At 36.2% G+C, this 17117-nt stretch overlaps 1 protein-coding gene across 1 annotated transcript; it reads right to left on the reverse strand.

Moving 5' to 3' along the window:
• Positions 1–6750: 6750 nt before the first annotated feature.
• LOC147346941 (beta-defensin 110-like) lies at positions 6751–11709 on the reverse strand. The gene is made up of 2 exons (XM_086370751.1): positions 11655–11709; positions 6751–6905 (listed from the first exon to the last, which is right to left on the reverse strand). The coding sequence occupies exons 1-2, from the start codon at positions 11707–11709 to the stop codon at positions 6751–6753; spliced, it is 210 nt and encodes a 69-aa protein (XP_086226877.1).
• Between the last annotated feature and the right edge of the window lie 5408 nt (positions 11710–17117).

Genomic DNA, 17117 nt, shown 5'->3' on the forward strand with positions numbered 1-17117 from the left:
TACTTTGTCAATTCCAGATCTTACTCTTAATTGAAATTGTTTTCATTATACAGAGCAAATGGATATGTTCTTATTAACAGTCTACATAACACAATTTTGTACTTCACTGTACGTATTTTTCTTGAACATTTGTTGCAATACTTTATTCTTGCAGCCAAAATATAAACCCTTATATGAGAGTTATGGTTTCTTCTGATTCTTTGTTATCTCTTACTTGATATATATATATTCTGGATGACTGTAACACAGTAGGCATGAAAATACTTACTCATACAGTAATTTATTAAAAACTAAAACATGTATAGATGCACATAGAAAAACAGCTTTGTTGCACATTATTTAGTAGAAAATGGAGCCCCCCATAGCCTCTTAGTTTGTTGTGATTCATTTGGGACAACACAAAGAAAGAAGTTTTGAGATTCCAGATTCACAGCTTTGTATTCATACATTAAATTATATTAAACAGAAGCAAATAGTTTTGGTACTTTTAGATTTTATTTTTCTTAAAAATTCAATTTAAAAAGCCAGTTGTAAAGCAGTGAATGCTTTAGAAGATACTTTGATGGTCAAGCTTATTCTTTTCCTTCAATTTTATCATGGTACTTATTTATCTTGGATAAAGCATCCACTCATCTGCTCTACAGAATGTAATAAACATAGCTACAACACATACATTTCGAACATTAAATACTGCATATGTGTGTGCCAGAAAACATACAGTAGAGTAATTCATTAAAAATCTCCCACCCCTCCAGGTCATCACAGAGCTCCAGACTGGGCTCCCTGTACCACCACAACTTCTAACCAGCTATCCATCTTACCCCGACAGTGTGTGCATGTTGATGCTCCTACCTTTTTGAAAATTTTGCCAGGGTAGTACTTTTTAAACTAATCAATATTCCTGAGACCTCAATATCTTGTCAATCCATCAAATCCATGTTTGTTAAAATACATTAAATTCATTTTCTAGTCCTCGTAACAACCTCACAAAGAATGTATTGTTGTCATGCTCATTTTGTAGATGAGGAAAATGAAAACAGAGTAGTTAAATAGATGACTCAAGGTCAACCTAGAAATAGTGAATTATTTTGCCAGGGTTTGGATTTAGGGTAATTGAGTTTCTTGTGATATCCTGTTCAGTTTTAGAGGTGATCTTTAAACATAGACCAGGCCTTAAGGAACCTGGAAAGTTTGAGCAGTGTTCCTTCTTATGAGCTGGAAATTCACTTGGCCAGTCTTAGTCTGTCAGTTATATATTCTAACCATTAAGTATAGTATTTTAAAGGAATTTTTAGAAGAAAGTTAATGTCTTTAAGATGGCTTTTTGTTTGGCTATATCAAGATTAAAAACTTTGGAAACCAGCAAAATATATAAGTTCTAAACTAGTAATAAATACAGCTCTGTGGTTTGAGAAAGATATTGAGAAAAATACTTTTGGATAGAAGAAGTCATTGTAATAAACAAGATAATCTTGGGAAAACAAGAAGAAGGGATATTCAGGGATGAAATGCTAGAGGCCACAGCATCCAAGAGACTATTAAAATGGGGAAGTCAGTTAATGATTGTCAATATAGTGACCAGTTCCAGCCACATGTAGAATTCCAGCAAGATGAAGAATTAGAATAGGCCTTTGGATTTGCTTTTAAGAAGACATTTATAATATTAGCAAGAAGATTTTCAGTTAATTGATACAGGTAACTGTATTGTAGAGAAGAGTATACAAGATTTGACAGAGTGGAGGCTATGAGTCTGGGCTGTTTTTTAAGAATTTTGATCAAGAATAGAAAGAGACAGATTAGAAAATAGCTTAAAGGAAAAAAAGATCTCTTAAAATTTGACTAACTCTACTTTTAACATATCCATAATCCTACCATTCCTCACTGTCTTTTTTTTTGGTTACCACCCTGGACCAAGCTATCATTATATATTACCATATTATTTAAATATCTCCTAATCATGAAAGCACTTCAGAGGTGTCTTTTTAAAACAAAATTCAAAGAATGTTTTTCCTCTGGCTAAAATCCCCTGGCTTTCTCTCAGAATAGAAGGCAAGATCCTTCCTAGTTCCTGCAAGGCTCCGACTAATCTGTATGTGCACTTTCTTTCTGACCAGCTCACCCAGGACTCTCCTTCTAAGTCACTCTTGCCCAGCCACTCTTGCCTCACTGGCATTTCTCACAAATCTCAGGTATCACATCTTTGCCTTTTTCATTTTTTTGCTCTAATTGCAACTTTTTTTTTTTTTTTTGCATCAGTACAATAATGGTAATTTCATTTTATTTTATTTATTTTATTTTTTAATTTTATTTTATTTTTAAACTTTACAATATTGTATTGGTTTTGTCAAATATCGAAATGAATCTGCCACAGGTATACATAAGAGACCCCTAAAAGATCTTTTTAAATTACTACAGCCCAACAGCATTTTGGGGTCCCTACCTCTGTTTAATTTATTACCTTCTAATATAATTTGCTTATATATTATGTGTACTGTTTGTATTTTTCTCTAACTTTAAAATATACCTTCACAAATCTAGGAATTTTTGTGTTGTTTATTGATATGTTCCAATCTTATCACATGGACCCTGGTGGCTCAGACAGTAAAGCGTCTGTCTACAATGCAGGAGACCCAGGTTCGAGCCCTGGGTTGGGAAGATCCCCTGGAGAAGGAAATGGCAATCCACTCCAGTACTATTGCCTGGAAAATCCCATGGACAGAGGAGCCTGGTAGGCTACAGTCTATGGGGTCGCAAAGAGTCAGAGACAACTCTCACGTTAAGGATCTCATTTCCACTGCTTTGGGTTTCCCTGGTGGCTCAGAGGTTAAAGCATCTGCCTCCAATGCGGGAGACCTGGGTTTGATCCCTGGGTCTGGAAGATCCCCTGGAGAAGGAAATGGTAACCCACTCCAGGATTCTTGCCTGGAGAATCCCATGGACGGAGAAGCCTGGTAGGCTACAGTCCACAGTAGGTTCTCAACTAGTATTTATTGAATTGGTAAAAATAATGAAGGGGTGAGGAAGGCAGAATCTAACTCACTTATAGTCAGTATTATGAGTTGATGTTGATCTTGGGGGCAGATCCCCTGTGCTATTTATTTTTTAACTCTATCAAATTGAATAGTATTTAAAACTCAAGTTTGTAAACAATAAATGAGTGCCTTAAAACAGAAGCTGTAATTTTTTAAATCTTCAAATCTAAAACCCATGACATCATACCTGGGAAGAAACAAGTCATTAATCAGATGCTGTCTAAATAAATTAGATTTTATTCTTGCCCAAGGACACTGAGGTCAAATAAATTCTGAGATAGATCGGGTTTGAATGCATGATATCAGGACTGTATGGTAATTCTTCTTTTCCTAGTCCTGCCCTTGAATTCGATGTTTTCAACATGATGCTTTTAATTGATTAAGTGTTATTGAGCTACTGAATAATAGCAAAAATATCCGATACCCTGTGGTGTCTATTTCATCAAGACCAATTGAGACAGGACACTAAAAATAAAGGGAAATACATAATGTCATGGAAATTTAGATTCTGGGCCAAAGGAGGGGAAAATGTAAACTTTCAGCTCTTGAGAGCTAACTAATTTAAGATTATTTAGCTGTTTGGTCAATAAATGTAATGAAAGTTACAGTGCATGAGCAAGAAAGTTACCAGAAATCTTCGCATTTATAAGCATTTTTTCCTTTTTGGCTAATAAATTCTGAAGACAATATGAATAATCTGTGACATCTCTTTCTTTTCTGGCTGCAGAACTTCATTAAATTCTAGAGAATTTTCAATTTATATCATATGCAATTAAAAGATTTCTGCAGGGAAGAATATTAATTTCATACTTGATAGTCATGGGTTTACCTTCTTCAAGATTATCACATTTGTTCCTTGTTCTGAAGGCAGAGACTGGCAGCTTGAATATACACTGGATTAAACAAGGAGAGACCAAATGAAAACTTTGGATGGTTTTGGTTTTCTTTATAGTGCATGTTCAGAAATGCCTCAAATGTCTTCTAAGAAACCTCTCACCATCTACCATTTCTTGCTGGTCACTAAAAACTTCAATTCTTATTTGTTCCATATTAATAGTATATTAGGCTTCCCGATTCTATTTTACAGGTCTTGAGGTAATGATGACCCAGTATCTGGTGGTAGATAATACTCAAACTTTCACCTCAAGCATTTAAATTACTAATATCCTTCATGTGACTGGTATATTTACTGTTCAAAAGTTAGGCTAATTTTTTTTCTGGAGTCATCAACGTATCATCATCTCTAGGTCATTTGTAATAGCATTCTTTTTAAAAGAAATCATTAATAGATACTTGTTCTCATAAATATCTAATTTGTTCTCATAAAAGAAAATAGCTACAGGTTTTTATAAACAAAGAGATATTTCATCTCGTAAAATGGGACGTTTACTGGTTGTCTGAAAACACTGCTGATTTTTTTGGTTTCCATTTATATCTTTACATATCTGTGAGAAAGAGTGCTTAATTATAAATGAATGACTCTAAACCATGAGTGATTTTGCCCCCTAAAGGAGATATTTAACAATGTAGTTAGACATTTTTGTTGTCACAATTAAGGGGAAAGGGTGCTATTGGCATCTGATGGATAGAGGCTTGGAGTGGGGAGAAAAATCTTGCTGCTAAAGACAGAGTGCAGGACAGCTGCCACAACAAAGAATTGTCTGGACTAAAATATCAATAAGTGCTAAGGTTGAGAAAGTCTTTTTGAAATGGATGTTGTAAAAATACTTTTGAAGATATTTACACTACAAGGCAACACATTAAACAAAGTCTATTTTAAGTTGTTAAAATGTGAAAGAGTGCAGGTAAGCCTCTAATGTATGCCTAGCAAATAACTATTTCTTAATGGGAGCTTACCTGCAATGCAGGAGCCTGCGGTTCAATTCCTGGTCCGGAAAGATCCGCTGGAGAAGGGATAGGCTACCCACTCCAGTATTCCCTTGTGGCTGGGCTTCCCTTGTGGCTCAGCTGGTAAAGAATCCACTTGCAATGTGGGAGACCTGGGTTTGATCCCTGGGTTGGGAAGATCCCCTGGAGAAGGGAAGGCTACCCACTCCAGTATTCTGGCCTGGAGAATTCCATGGACTGTATAGTCCATGGGGTCACAAAGAGTCAGACACGACTAAGGAGCTTTCACTTTCAATGGGAGCTCATGTTTATTAAAATAATTATTTAAAAAAAATAAATTCAACTTTAAAATAAAATTAAAATTGAAAATTAAACAGTCTCTTGTGGAAGAAATATATCTAGAAATGTTATCTAAATAGGGAAAAATGATTTTTCCATGCATTTTTCAGTAATAGATAATGTTCAGTATGCACATAGACCCTTAGATTTCATATTTGCATTTAGAATATGGGAGGAGACACAATGGTAAACATATCAAGAGAGTAGCTGGGGCCTGGAGCCTCGTAGGCTGCAGTCCATGGGGTTGCTAAGAGTCGGACACGACTGAGCGACTTCACTTTCACTTTTCACTTTCATGAATTGGAGAAAGAAATGGCAACCCACTCCAGTGTTCTTGCCTGGAGAATCCCAGGGACGGGGGAGCCTGATGGGCTGCCGTCTATGGGGTCACACAGAGTCGGACAGGACTGAAGCGACTTAGAAGCAGCAGTAGCAGCAAATACTTGCATCCTTCTGAGTCCAAGTCTGGTACATAAGTCTCCACTCAATAGATTTCTTTTTTCTTTAGTTGAATGACCAAAGGATTATTTATTTTAGGAGGAAGGGAAATTTCTCTTTTATTATTCTGTTGTGGTATTGATGATTTCTTTTAAAAAGAATTCTGAATTGATACAATTTACTAAATTGTATTCCTAAAATCATAAAAGAAGAAGAATTTGCATGTTTTGAGTAGAAAATGTATGATATGTATGCATTGTTGAGAGGACCGTGGGGAAACCTACCGTCGGACCTTCAGAGGAGGTAGTGAGAGGAGTCTGGCAGAGCGGAGCTAAAGGTAGAAGATCCCTCCTCCTACCATCTGCTGCCTGTGTCTCCTCAGACAGGCTCACCTCTCAGGATGGAGGAGCTGAATTCACCTGTTAGTCATAGTTACTGACTTCCTAGGTCAGAATTCTCTTTTATGAAATTATTTTCTTCCCCTCACACTCCCTCTTCATTCTCCAGATACAGATTTTTTCTTCACTATGTAAACAGCTGGGTAGGAACTGGAGTGACTGTGACCTTCCTCTGCTCTTCTGTTTACACTCTCCCATTCTCTCACTCCACCTCTGTCTCTCTCAGGGGACACTTGAGAGATCTGTATCTCAGTGTCTTACCTCACACATTCAGTGGATTTATACTTCTTTCCATGGGATAGTCTATAAACAGCATTTAATAACAAAATAGCAGCACATCTCCATGGAGGCATGTATCTCAGAAATAAGATGGGTCACTACCTCTGACCTAGGGTTTCTTCCAGCATTGTTTATGGCAACTGGCACAGGGCATATAGAAATGTGAATAGTTCTTGAAGAACTTGCATAAAAGAAATCATGCTTGTTTCTGGTACCGAGACATCAATAGGAAATAAAAGGCACCAGATGCGTGTGTGACATAGAACCACTTCTGAATGGTTCACTATTAAATTTTATTTAATTCTTTGTGCACGATAGTGATACACAGGCCTAGAAGGATGGACAGAAAGGCTGTGAAGGAAGACAGTAACACTGGTCCCTTCTTCTTGGAGCTTGTGTCTCTTTCTTGTCTTCTGTCATCTGTACTTCTGCAAGCAGCAAAGAGATCCAGGTCTTATGCAGTAAGCAATCCTAACTTCAGATATATGGCACTCAGTTTTACATCGACCGTTACCTTTTGCGCACTCTCTCCTCATATCCACACTACCATAGTGTGGAAATCTTTTTCTTGCTGTAAGAAGGAAACAATGACTGAAATTAGCAGTCTAACTATGACACTCATATTTTAAAAGGAGAATATCTGAGAAGCAAAAGAGCATGTGATGTGGGATTCACTCAGTTGTGTCCAACATGGGATTGTGTCATGACCCAGTAGACTGTTTCTTGCCAGGTTCCTCTGTCCATGGAATTCCCCAGGCAAGAATACTGGAGTTGCCATTCCCTTCTCTGGGGTATATTCCCTACCCAGGGATGGAACCTGGCTCTCCTGCATTGCAGGCAGACTCTTTACCATCTGAGCCACCAGGAAAGCCTGCAAAAGAGCATAGAATAGGACAAAAGAAGCCTCCTTCTAATTTATGACTGTGAAAATCTTACTGAGGAAGTTTAAGTGAATGCATTGTCCTTTAATGCAAGGTAAATCCTGGATATCAGAAAGTGTCTTGGACTGCAGTTAGGTGTGCCAACTTCCTTTTTACAAGTGACTGAATAGCAACAGTAGGATAGTTCCAAGTAACCATAAAAGTCCACATGATTTATCTCTTACTCTCACACACATTTAGACTGAACACAATGGAGCAAAGCCCAGTAATTGTGCTTTGTGAATTCTCCTTCTAGAGATTTCTATTGCAGCTTGATTTCACTTTTTTTTTTTTTTTAATGGAAGGAGATGCAATGTTAGACAGTTTGTCTGAATTTCTACAACTCTCTTGTATATCTTGAGACTTACTTCCCCCCCAAAGAAATGAACTTATATATATGTTTAATGTCAGCATTTATTTTTTTAAAAAGAAGAGTGACTAAAAGATGGGTCCATTTTTGGCCATAATATGATTTTAAAAATTATGCTCCAAGCTCCATGGTTTATCTTGTAGTTTGGAGGTTGATTCTCACTAGAAGTTGATTATTTAGGATAGTTGGGAGTACTCAGGGAATTGAGAGATGTTGGACTGATAGCCTCTAATATCCATTCTAACTCAGTCTATTTTAATTTCATATTTTACTTCATTTGCTAACCCACATACTTTCAGAAGCCCTTTATTTTGAAGACTTTTAAAACATTAACATCACTTTTGATAGGTATGCGTCTTAAAATACAATGAGAGTAAGGAGAAATAGCATGGGAGAATCCTAAATTTAAAGGTCAGGCTTAAATATTTACTGTATATTCATGGTATAAAAGCAAATAAATCTTGCCACTAGTTTCTGTCATTCATTAAGGTTTGGTGTCCAATAATTCCTTTAAAGCCCAGGTCTTCCTGTCCAGATATTCTGTCTATATTTCTAACAGTTGGTGGTGAGTCGTGATACTTATTAGTGGGACCATAGACTCAGATTCTTTATTCATATTCTTGGTATAAATAACTGGTATAAAACCTACCTCTTCTATTAAAAATTAGCTGTCTTCTATTACTTAGGCAATGCAGACTATGACACAATTTACAGTCAAAAAAGTTACTCTGCACAGTTTAAAGACTAACTTCTAAATATCATTATTCACTCAATAATTTTAGGGGAGTTATTATTACCAAGCCCATAAATAATTTGCCAGTGATAGAAACTTGAATTACGCTCATTTTGACAAGATTTGTCACATTTAACCCCGTTGTCCAATATGCCATCCTAAACTGACCACATCCCTTTTTTCCCCTTGTTTTAACTTTTCTAAAAATACTGTTGTTTTCTTTTTCCTGATTCTCACCTCTAAATATGAGTATTCCCCAAGCTTGTGTCCCTGGATCACTGATACTCATCTTTGCAAGCATCCATCTATTCATTCAACTGTTAAGTTCACTTCCTGTCTGACTCTGTGACACCTCCCAGGGCAGGGTTTCTCATCCTAAGAACTATGGACCCTTTGGACACTCCTTTGCTGTGGGATGTGATCCTCTTCAGTGAAGGATATTTAGCAGTATCCTTGGCCTCTACCCATTAGATGCCAGTAGTACCAGTAGTACAAACTAAAAGATCTCCAGACACTGCCTAATGTCTCCTTGGTGGCAAAGCTGCCCCTCATTGAAAACCACTGTTCTACATAGAGAAGAAACCTGTGAACACCAAGCAGGGAAAGGGGAGAGGATGAATCGGGAGATTTGGATTGACACGTATACACTACTTTGTATAAAATAGATAACTAATGAGAACCTGCTGTATGTCACAGGGCTCAGTGCTCTGCAGTGGCAAGGCGGGGTATATGTATATGCAGCAGGATTCACTTTGCTGTAGAGCAGAAACTAACACAGCATTGTAAAGCAACTAAATTCCAATAATAAATAAGTAATAAATCCGTAAGTCCTTGGGGAAAAAAAGGCAAGAAAATCACTGTTCTAGCAATGTAGTGAGAAGCCAAACGTATAGTGTCTCTGTCCTCAGATACACTGTTCAAATACTATCTTCTCTCTGAAATTTCTGTAGATCACTTTCAAAAAAGTCATCTCTCTATTGCTCTCACAAATTACTTCATAGCATCATTCATCTGGCATCTAGAGCATTTTCACATGTTAGGGAATTTCTTTAAACAATATATAAAACTCTACTTAATATTTTAAGCTAAAAACATGCATGACATCTCCTAAAGTATCTATTCAACCCATAATTTGTTTTTGTTTTCACTGACTTGCTATCTTATTTCTTAGACTATCATTAACCTTTTTGAAAACAGAGGGAAAATCATGATTACCATTTTTTGTACAAAGCTATACCATCCTATGTCCAAAGTACACAGCAGACAAAGAAAAGTGATTGTTAGCAATAACAGACTTTTGAACTTGAGCCTTTATAACCTCTAGAAAATGAAGAGGAAGGCTAAGTGACTTCAGTGGAAATTTCTCTGCATGGAAAATGTAAGGATTTTTTTCTAAACACTTTTTCATCTGTAACTGTTGGAGTGGAAATGAATGAGTTTTTGTATCTGAATTTTGAGTGAGAACTTCCACCATCTGAAGGTGATATACAAAAAAACAACTGAGGAACTCTAGAGTCATATATAAGACATTTAATTTTATCCAGTTTAGTTCAGCCACCATATGTTGGTTAACTACAAGGTGAAAGATAACATTCTTATTGCTTTATTATTGTCTAAAAGTATCCAATTTTCACATATACACTTTATAATTTTATTAAGAAAATATGTATCTTGATATATTTCTGTTACTTTTATATTTTTATCACTAACAATAGAATTTCTCTAAAAGTTTGGTACATGTGTGATTAACAATAATAATGGCCTCACTTTGAAACTACAAGAAAAAAATATACAAAAAGTTAATATCACTGATGTTGTAATCTATGCCACTGTGTCTCAAGTGGTATATAATTTCTAAGTCTACAGAACACATAATTTAAAATTCATTGATAAATTAATGAATAATATTAGCCATTATTAGGAGCACCTGATACAGTTGTTATAAGGAAAAATTATGCCAATAAAACATAAAAATACTTGCCATAGTGATCTACTAATTTTAGCTAATGTTGAAATTAAAAGAAGAAATTTAAAAAGATTTATCCCATGTTAAAAGCTATATGAATCTGTGTAGAATTTCCTTTTGGTCCTTTCTAGATATGAAAAAAATTCAGAGATCCTTTTTCTAACAAGTTTTGAATGGAGGTAGAGGGAGTTATTTCCTAGTTAAATTAACAACTGATTGTATTATTTTGTTACTTTCCTGATGTTTTGCTCCTATGTAGAATTTTCTCACTTACAACCTTTAAAAGATAATTTATCAGTTTATTATGTGAAAATTTTTTATGAAATGACAAAAATGAAAATTGTCACGATGGACTTTATAATATTCATAAAGAAAGAATAAGTTAATTCATTTTCGTACGTATCTATTACATTTTCCACTCGTCCTAAAAATGTCAGCTTCTTACTACAAAATAATATTTTCCTGAGCGAGTGAATTGAGCCTAATTTCAGTGCCAGTAGTATAAACTGGACAGATTTGAGCTTACTCTTTCACTTTAAACTCTTTAAGGAGAAGGGAAAACTCAGTGATCTCTCCATCTCCAAAACTTACTATTTTATTCTGTACAGTTCATACTTACACATTAATTCAGGAGAAGAGAATCTTGTTAGGTACCTGATGTGATGAGATAATCCTTGAGGGGAAGATCTCATGAAAAATATAGCTCATATACAAGTTATTACACTCAACATTCATGTGATCTTAAGAAAGGCCAACAAGGGACATGATTTGCCTGTAGTATCAAGGACAGAATATTAAGAAAGTCTTTCTAGACTGGAAATAGACTGAAATAGCTTAAAAAGAAGAAAGAGGTAAATAGTTCTCTCCCTTATACCGCAGCAACTACCACTTACCAGTTGATTATGTCAAAGAATATGTTTTCCCGCAAGAATCAACTCTGTTTCAGGATGAAGGTGATGAGACTAATGAATTGATCTTTCAGGCATTTTACACTTTTTATTTTGAAATCATTTTAGATTTATGGAAGAGTTCCAAAGATAAGAGAGACCAACTTCCCTCAGGGTAATGTCTCACTTACCCATGGTACGTTTATCTAAATTAAAAAATTAATATTGCTATTATACTATTAATTAAACTACACATTGTATTCATATTTCACCAGTTTTCCCACTATTGCTTTTTTTATGTTCCAGAGTTCAATCCAGAGTACGACATTGCATTATCCTAAAGATCTTTTAATCCTTATATTATTACTATACGTTTAACAAGGAAAAACTGATTCTTCCTCAAATTCATTAGCACAAGTATGCCCATAACCATTTCTATGTTACCTGGTAGAATTGTGACCCCAAAGAGTAGAATAAAGAAAAAGAGATGAATCTTCATGGTAGAAAGTTTCTTAGGGAAAAAAAGGGCCAACAGGTCTTCTTTTCCAAGTCAAATGTTTTCAAATAAGGAAACAGAGAAATCTTTTATTTATAGATTCTCCTGGGAAGTGGTTTTAACTACTGAGGCTTCCCAATAGCAAGAACATTTGTATGCTTGATTGACTAGTGCTATGTTCAAAGAACAGGGTCACAAAAATCATTATTAAATTTTTTCATAAAAGTAAAACCTACTTGTGTTACCCTAAATAGACTCTCATGAAAATACAATCTTTAAGGAACTTCAAAGGATATGTGTTTGGATTGCTAAAACAATCCAAAGTAAAAACATGATAGTAACACAAATCCTCTATTACATGTTACATATAAAGCTAAATGTTCTAATACTCTTAGTATTAAATTATGTCTCAATGTCTGAATTACAGGATTTTAGCTAAAAGTCTAAAGGAATTACAGTTAAAAGTTTCTATTGATATCTTTTCTATTAACAGATGAAATCAATGAGAACTAGGGATAGAGGTTGAATGACATTTCGATTCACAGAACGTGTAATTATTTAAATTAACATGATCATTCTGGAGTCGCTAATGAGTATGGGAAATTACACAATAGGTTTTTGAGTATGAAATGAATTTCATATAATAAATCATCCGATTTCACAATTTTAGGTTCAATGGTTTTAATTCTGTTTATGGAACTAGAGGTGATTTCTGATCCAATTTGCACACTGCCCAGGTCTATTACTTCATATATGTGAGAAAGAGCTGCAGGTACTACACAGCATCCAGAGCAATTAACTGATTCTATCCTATCACAGTCAAGAGAGTTTCTAGGATACTTGTTCTTAAACTTTAGCTACATCTCAATCCCCTAGAGGGCTTATTAAAAACAGATTGCAAGACCCCACCTCAGCATCTCTGATTTAGTAGGTCTAAAATGGAGACTGACAAATGCATTTCTAACAAGATCCTGATATGCTAATACTGCTAAAAGCCTCCACATATTACTCTAGGAAACTGGATCCATACACTCTACAAAACATCAGAAAAACAAACCAGAGAGTCAGAATCTGTGTCATAGTTTGGTAAAGAATGTGAGGCTGCTTAGAGAGTCTAATCAAATCCTCTCATGTTGCAGTTAAAAAAAAAAAATCACAGATTTAAAGCATGTGTCCCCTCCCACTAACCTCACCACCACATTAACTGGCCCCTGAATCATAATAAATGATTATAGATAAAGGAATGGCAAGGTTTAGAATATTTAAAAATGAATCTCTAGGAAATTCAAAAACAACAAGAGAGACCAAATGTGAAAGTTTCCATCAGAGACACTTTCAAAAGCCTGACCTATTTTCTACAATAACTCTTAAGTTATTTAAACTTTTCTAACCACTGTCCTGTCAATCTGCTGATAGTAGGGATGAGATGAATAAATTATTACGAGATGTGAAAGACATACAAGATTCCATAGATGAATGATAGGCAGTGGGGAAGGATACTGTATATCAAGGGTCCTCCTTATCCTATTCACTCCTCAGACATGTCAAAGAAATCCTAAACACTCTTGCTCTGAAAACCACTATCCATTAAATTAAGTGATAAAATGTACCACTTCACATTTGCCTTTCTGAAGCACTCAGTTATATGGCTCCTGATTGTCAGTTTATAGAAGGTGAAGAGCAGAGTATGCATAACTGGGACAGCTACAGGTAGCCCATGGGACAATCTTCTTCTTAAAGAAGGTTTGGTGTGCAGAATAGTAATCAGATTTTTTCCATGCAATTTCATTGAGCAAGGATACAACTTACAAAGCAGACTTTTAACCTATATTTTCTTCTGGCAATTTTAGTGTTTTAGCTTTTTATATTTAGATTTTTGGCATATTATGAGGTAATTTTTATTTGTGGAGTGAGATATGAAATAGCATGGATAAATTGAGCCCAGCAAAAAGACCAACGCAGGGTGAGTGCAGAACACAACTTTAATGAAAATAAATTTTCTATCACTAAACACCTAGTAGGCTGGCCAACATTCAGATCACGGACAACGTCTAGGAGGATGTGGAGCCGTGGGAACTCTTGTTCATTTCTGGTGGGAGTGCAAAATGGAAATAGCCACTTTGCGAGACAAACTGGTGGTTTCTTACAAAAATAAACATACTCTTACTGTACCATCCAGTGGACATGCTCCTTGATATTTAGTAAAAGAAGCAGAACATTTATGTCCACGTGAAAACCTTCACACAAATGTCTGCAGTAGCTTATTCATCATTGCCAACATTTAGAAGCAACCAAGATGGCCTTCAGTAGGTAAATGGATAAACTCTGATATATTCAGATAATGGAATTATGTTCAGTGCTTAAAACTAAATTAACAATCAAGCCATGAAAAGATATAGGGGAATTAAACATGTATTACTAAGTGAAAGATACTAGTCTGAAAAGTTATGCACTTAATGGTGCCAACCCAATCGTATGACATTCTGGGAAAAGCAAAACTATGGAAACTAAAAATATAAATAGTTGCTAGTCGTCAAGGCTGTATATTATCACCCTGCTTATTTAACTTACATGCAGAGTACATCATACAAAATGCCAGGCTGGATGAAGCACAAGCTGGAATCAAGAGAAATATCAATAACCTCAGATATGCAGATGACACTACCATTATGGCAGAAAGCGAAAAGGAAAGTGATGAAAGTGAAAGAGGAGAGTGAAAAAGCTGTGTTAAAACTCAGCATTCAAAAACCAAGATCATGGCATCCGGTTCTGTCACTTCATGACAAATAGATGGGGAAACAATGGAAACGGTGACAGACTATTTTTGGGGTTCCAAAATTACTGTAGATGGTGATTGAAGCCATGAAATTAAAAGACGCTTGCACCTTGGAAGAAAAGTTATGACCAACTTAGACAGCATACCCACTCCAGTACTCTTGCCTGGAAAATCCCATGGATGGAGGAGCCTCGTAGGCTACAGACCATGGGGTCACTAAGAGTCGGACACGACTGAGCAACTTCACTTTCACTTTTCACTTTCATGCTTTGGAGAAGGAAATGGCAACCCACTCCAGTATGCTTGACTGGAGAATCGCAGGGACAGAGGAGCCTGGTGGGCTGCCGTCTATGGGGTCGCACATAGTCGGACATGACTAAAGCGACTTAGCAGCAGCAGCAGACAGCATATTAAAAAGCAGAGACATTACTTTGCCAACAAAGGTCCATCTAGTCAAGGCTATGGTTTTTCCAGTAGTCCTGAATGGATGTGAGAGTTGGACTGTAAAGAAAGCTGTGTGCCAAAGAATTGATGCTTTTGAACTGTGGTGTTGGAGAAGACTCTTGAGAGTCCCTTGGACTGCAAGGAGATCAAACTAGTCAATCCTAAAGGAAATCAGTCCTGAATATTCATTGGAAGGACTGGTGCTGAAGCTGAAACTCCCATACTTTGGCCACTTGATGCGAAGAGCTGACTCATTGGAAAAGGCCTTGATGCTGGGAAAGATTGAAGGCAAGAGAAGGGGATGACAGAGGATGAAATGGTTGGATGGCATCACTGTCTCAATGGACATGAGTTTGAGCAGGCTCCAGGCATTGATGATGGACAGGGAAACCTGGTGTGCTGCAGTCCATGGGGTCGCAAAGAGGTGGACATGACTGAGTGACTGAGCTGAACTAAACTGAGTGGTTATGGAAGAGGAGAGGGATGAATAGGCATACAAAGGGTTTTTAGTGCAGTGAAACTACTCTTTATGACACTCTAACGGTAGATGTCATTATACATTTGTCAAAACCCATAGAGTGTACAATTCCAAGAGTGGACCCTAAGGTAAAGTATGGAATTAGGGTGAAAATGACATGTCATTGTAGTTTCAACAGTTGTTATAAATGCATCACTCTCCTAGGGGAAGTTAACAATGGGGGTTGCCAGCATATGTGGGAGGAGGTACTATGGGGGAAGTCTCTGTACCTTTCTCTCAATTTTGCTGTGAACTTAAAACTGCCCTGAAAGGCAGTCTATTAAAAAATAAAGTAAATTTTAAAAAAGAGTTTTCTTGTCTTATGGAGAGAAGTGTCATTATCTAGAGGTTTAAAGAAATGCTTGGATATATAAAATCCAAATGAATGGGCACATTAAAAAAAATCAGTAATAGAAAATGAATGAAAACACAGTTAGGACATAAAGCTTTAAAGGTTTAAGTAAATTGAAGACTATTATTAAAGACATTTATTAAAAAAAACAAAAAACAAAGAGACAAGTAGCTTTACAACGATAGGCACAGACTACAAAGAGAGGAATTTTTCAAAAGATTGCATTTGTCTCTGCAGCCTTACAACTAGTAATCTTATAAAAGATTTAATACAAGTTGTAGCACAAAGAATTATAGTAAATTCTGAGTGATATAATAATATGAATTTGCATTTCCACATCAATCGGGAATCAAAAATCAAAAATCAAAAACCACGACTACAACTTTATTAATAGTCCATATAATGGCATGCATGCCTAGTAAATGATTTCAATAGTGACATTGAGGAAGGTGGTTTCATAGGAATTCCAAGATTTTCAGGCCACTAACCAAAGGTGGATTCAAACCTTTTCATATGAATTATGCTAAATAAGTGAATTTTATCATTATCATATGTGCTTGAATATTCTGATTCTTGTAAAACCAGGCCTGTCCACCCTTGTTTTGCCACCATTTCTAATTAGTAAGAGAGAGTTATTAATAATAATGATTCCTGCTGCTGCTGCTAAGTCGCTTCAGTTGTGTCCGACTCTGTGCGACCCCATAGACGGCAGCCCACCAGGCTCCCCCATCCCTGGGATTCTCCAGGCAAGAACACTGGAGTGGGTTGCCATTTCCTTCTCCAATGCATGAAAGTGAACAGTGAAAGTGAAGTCGCTCAGTCGTGTCCAACTCTTCGCGACCCCATGGACTACAGCCTACCAGGCTCCTCCATCCATGGGATTTTCCAGGCAAGAGTACTGGAGTGGGGTGCCATCGCCTTCTCCGAATAATGATTCCTATGTAACCTCAAAACTAAAACTGCCACTAGACATGGAGACTTGAGATATGTCCTATCTCTATTGTTAATATTGAGATTTTGTTAACTTTTCTTCACTAAACCTCAAATGAGGCAGATATAACAGAATGTAAAGAAACAAAAGCATAGATAAATAGTTTCCCTCACATTCTTATTTGACTCTTAAATATTATTATTTATCCTATAAGGTAATTCTCAGGAGATCATACAATCAGACACACTTGGAATCTTCTCAAAATGAGAAACTTGAGCTATGCTTACCTTATCAAAGAAGGCCTCATCTTCTGTCAATTCTTATCATTTGACACCATTGCCCCAAAATCCTCCTGGAAATTATCTTATACTTTGTGTGAATCCATGTCTGT

This window comes from Bos grunniens, chromosome 23 (assembly GCF_055505025.1).
Source record: "Bos grunniens cultivar Pamir isolate PY7600 chromosome 23, Bosgru_T2T1.0, whole genome shotgun sequence".
NCBI lineage: Eukaryota > Metazoa > Chordata > Mammalia > Artiodactyla > Bovidae > Bos > Bos grunniens.

Coding starts and splice junctions, on each gene's coding strand:
- LOC147346941 (XM_086370751.1), bottom strand. CDS start 11,709: ATGAAGATTCATCTCTTTTTCTTTATTCTACTCTTTGGGGTCACAATT. Junction 6,906..11,654: donor TGGGGTCACAATTCTACCAG/GTAACATAGAAA, acceptor TCCTTCTTACAG/CAAGAAAAAGATTTCCACAC.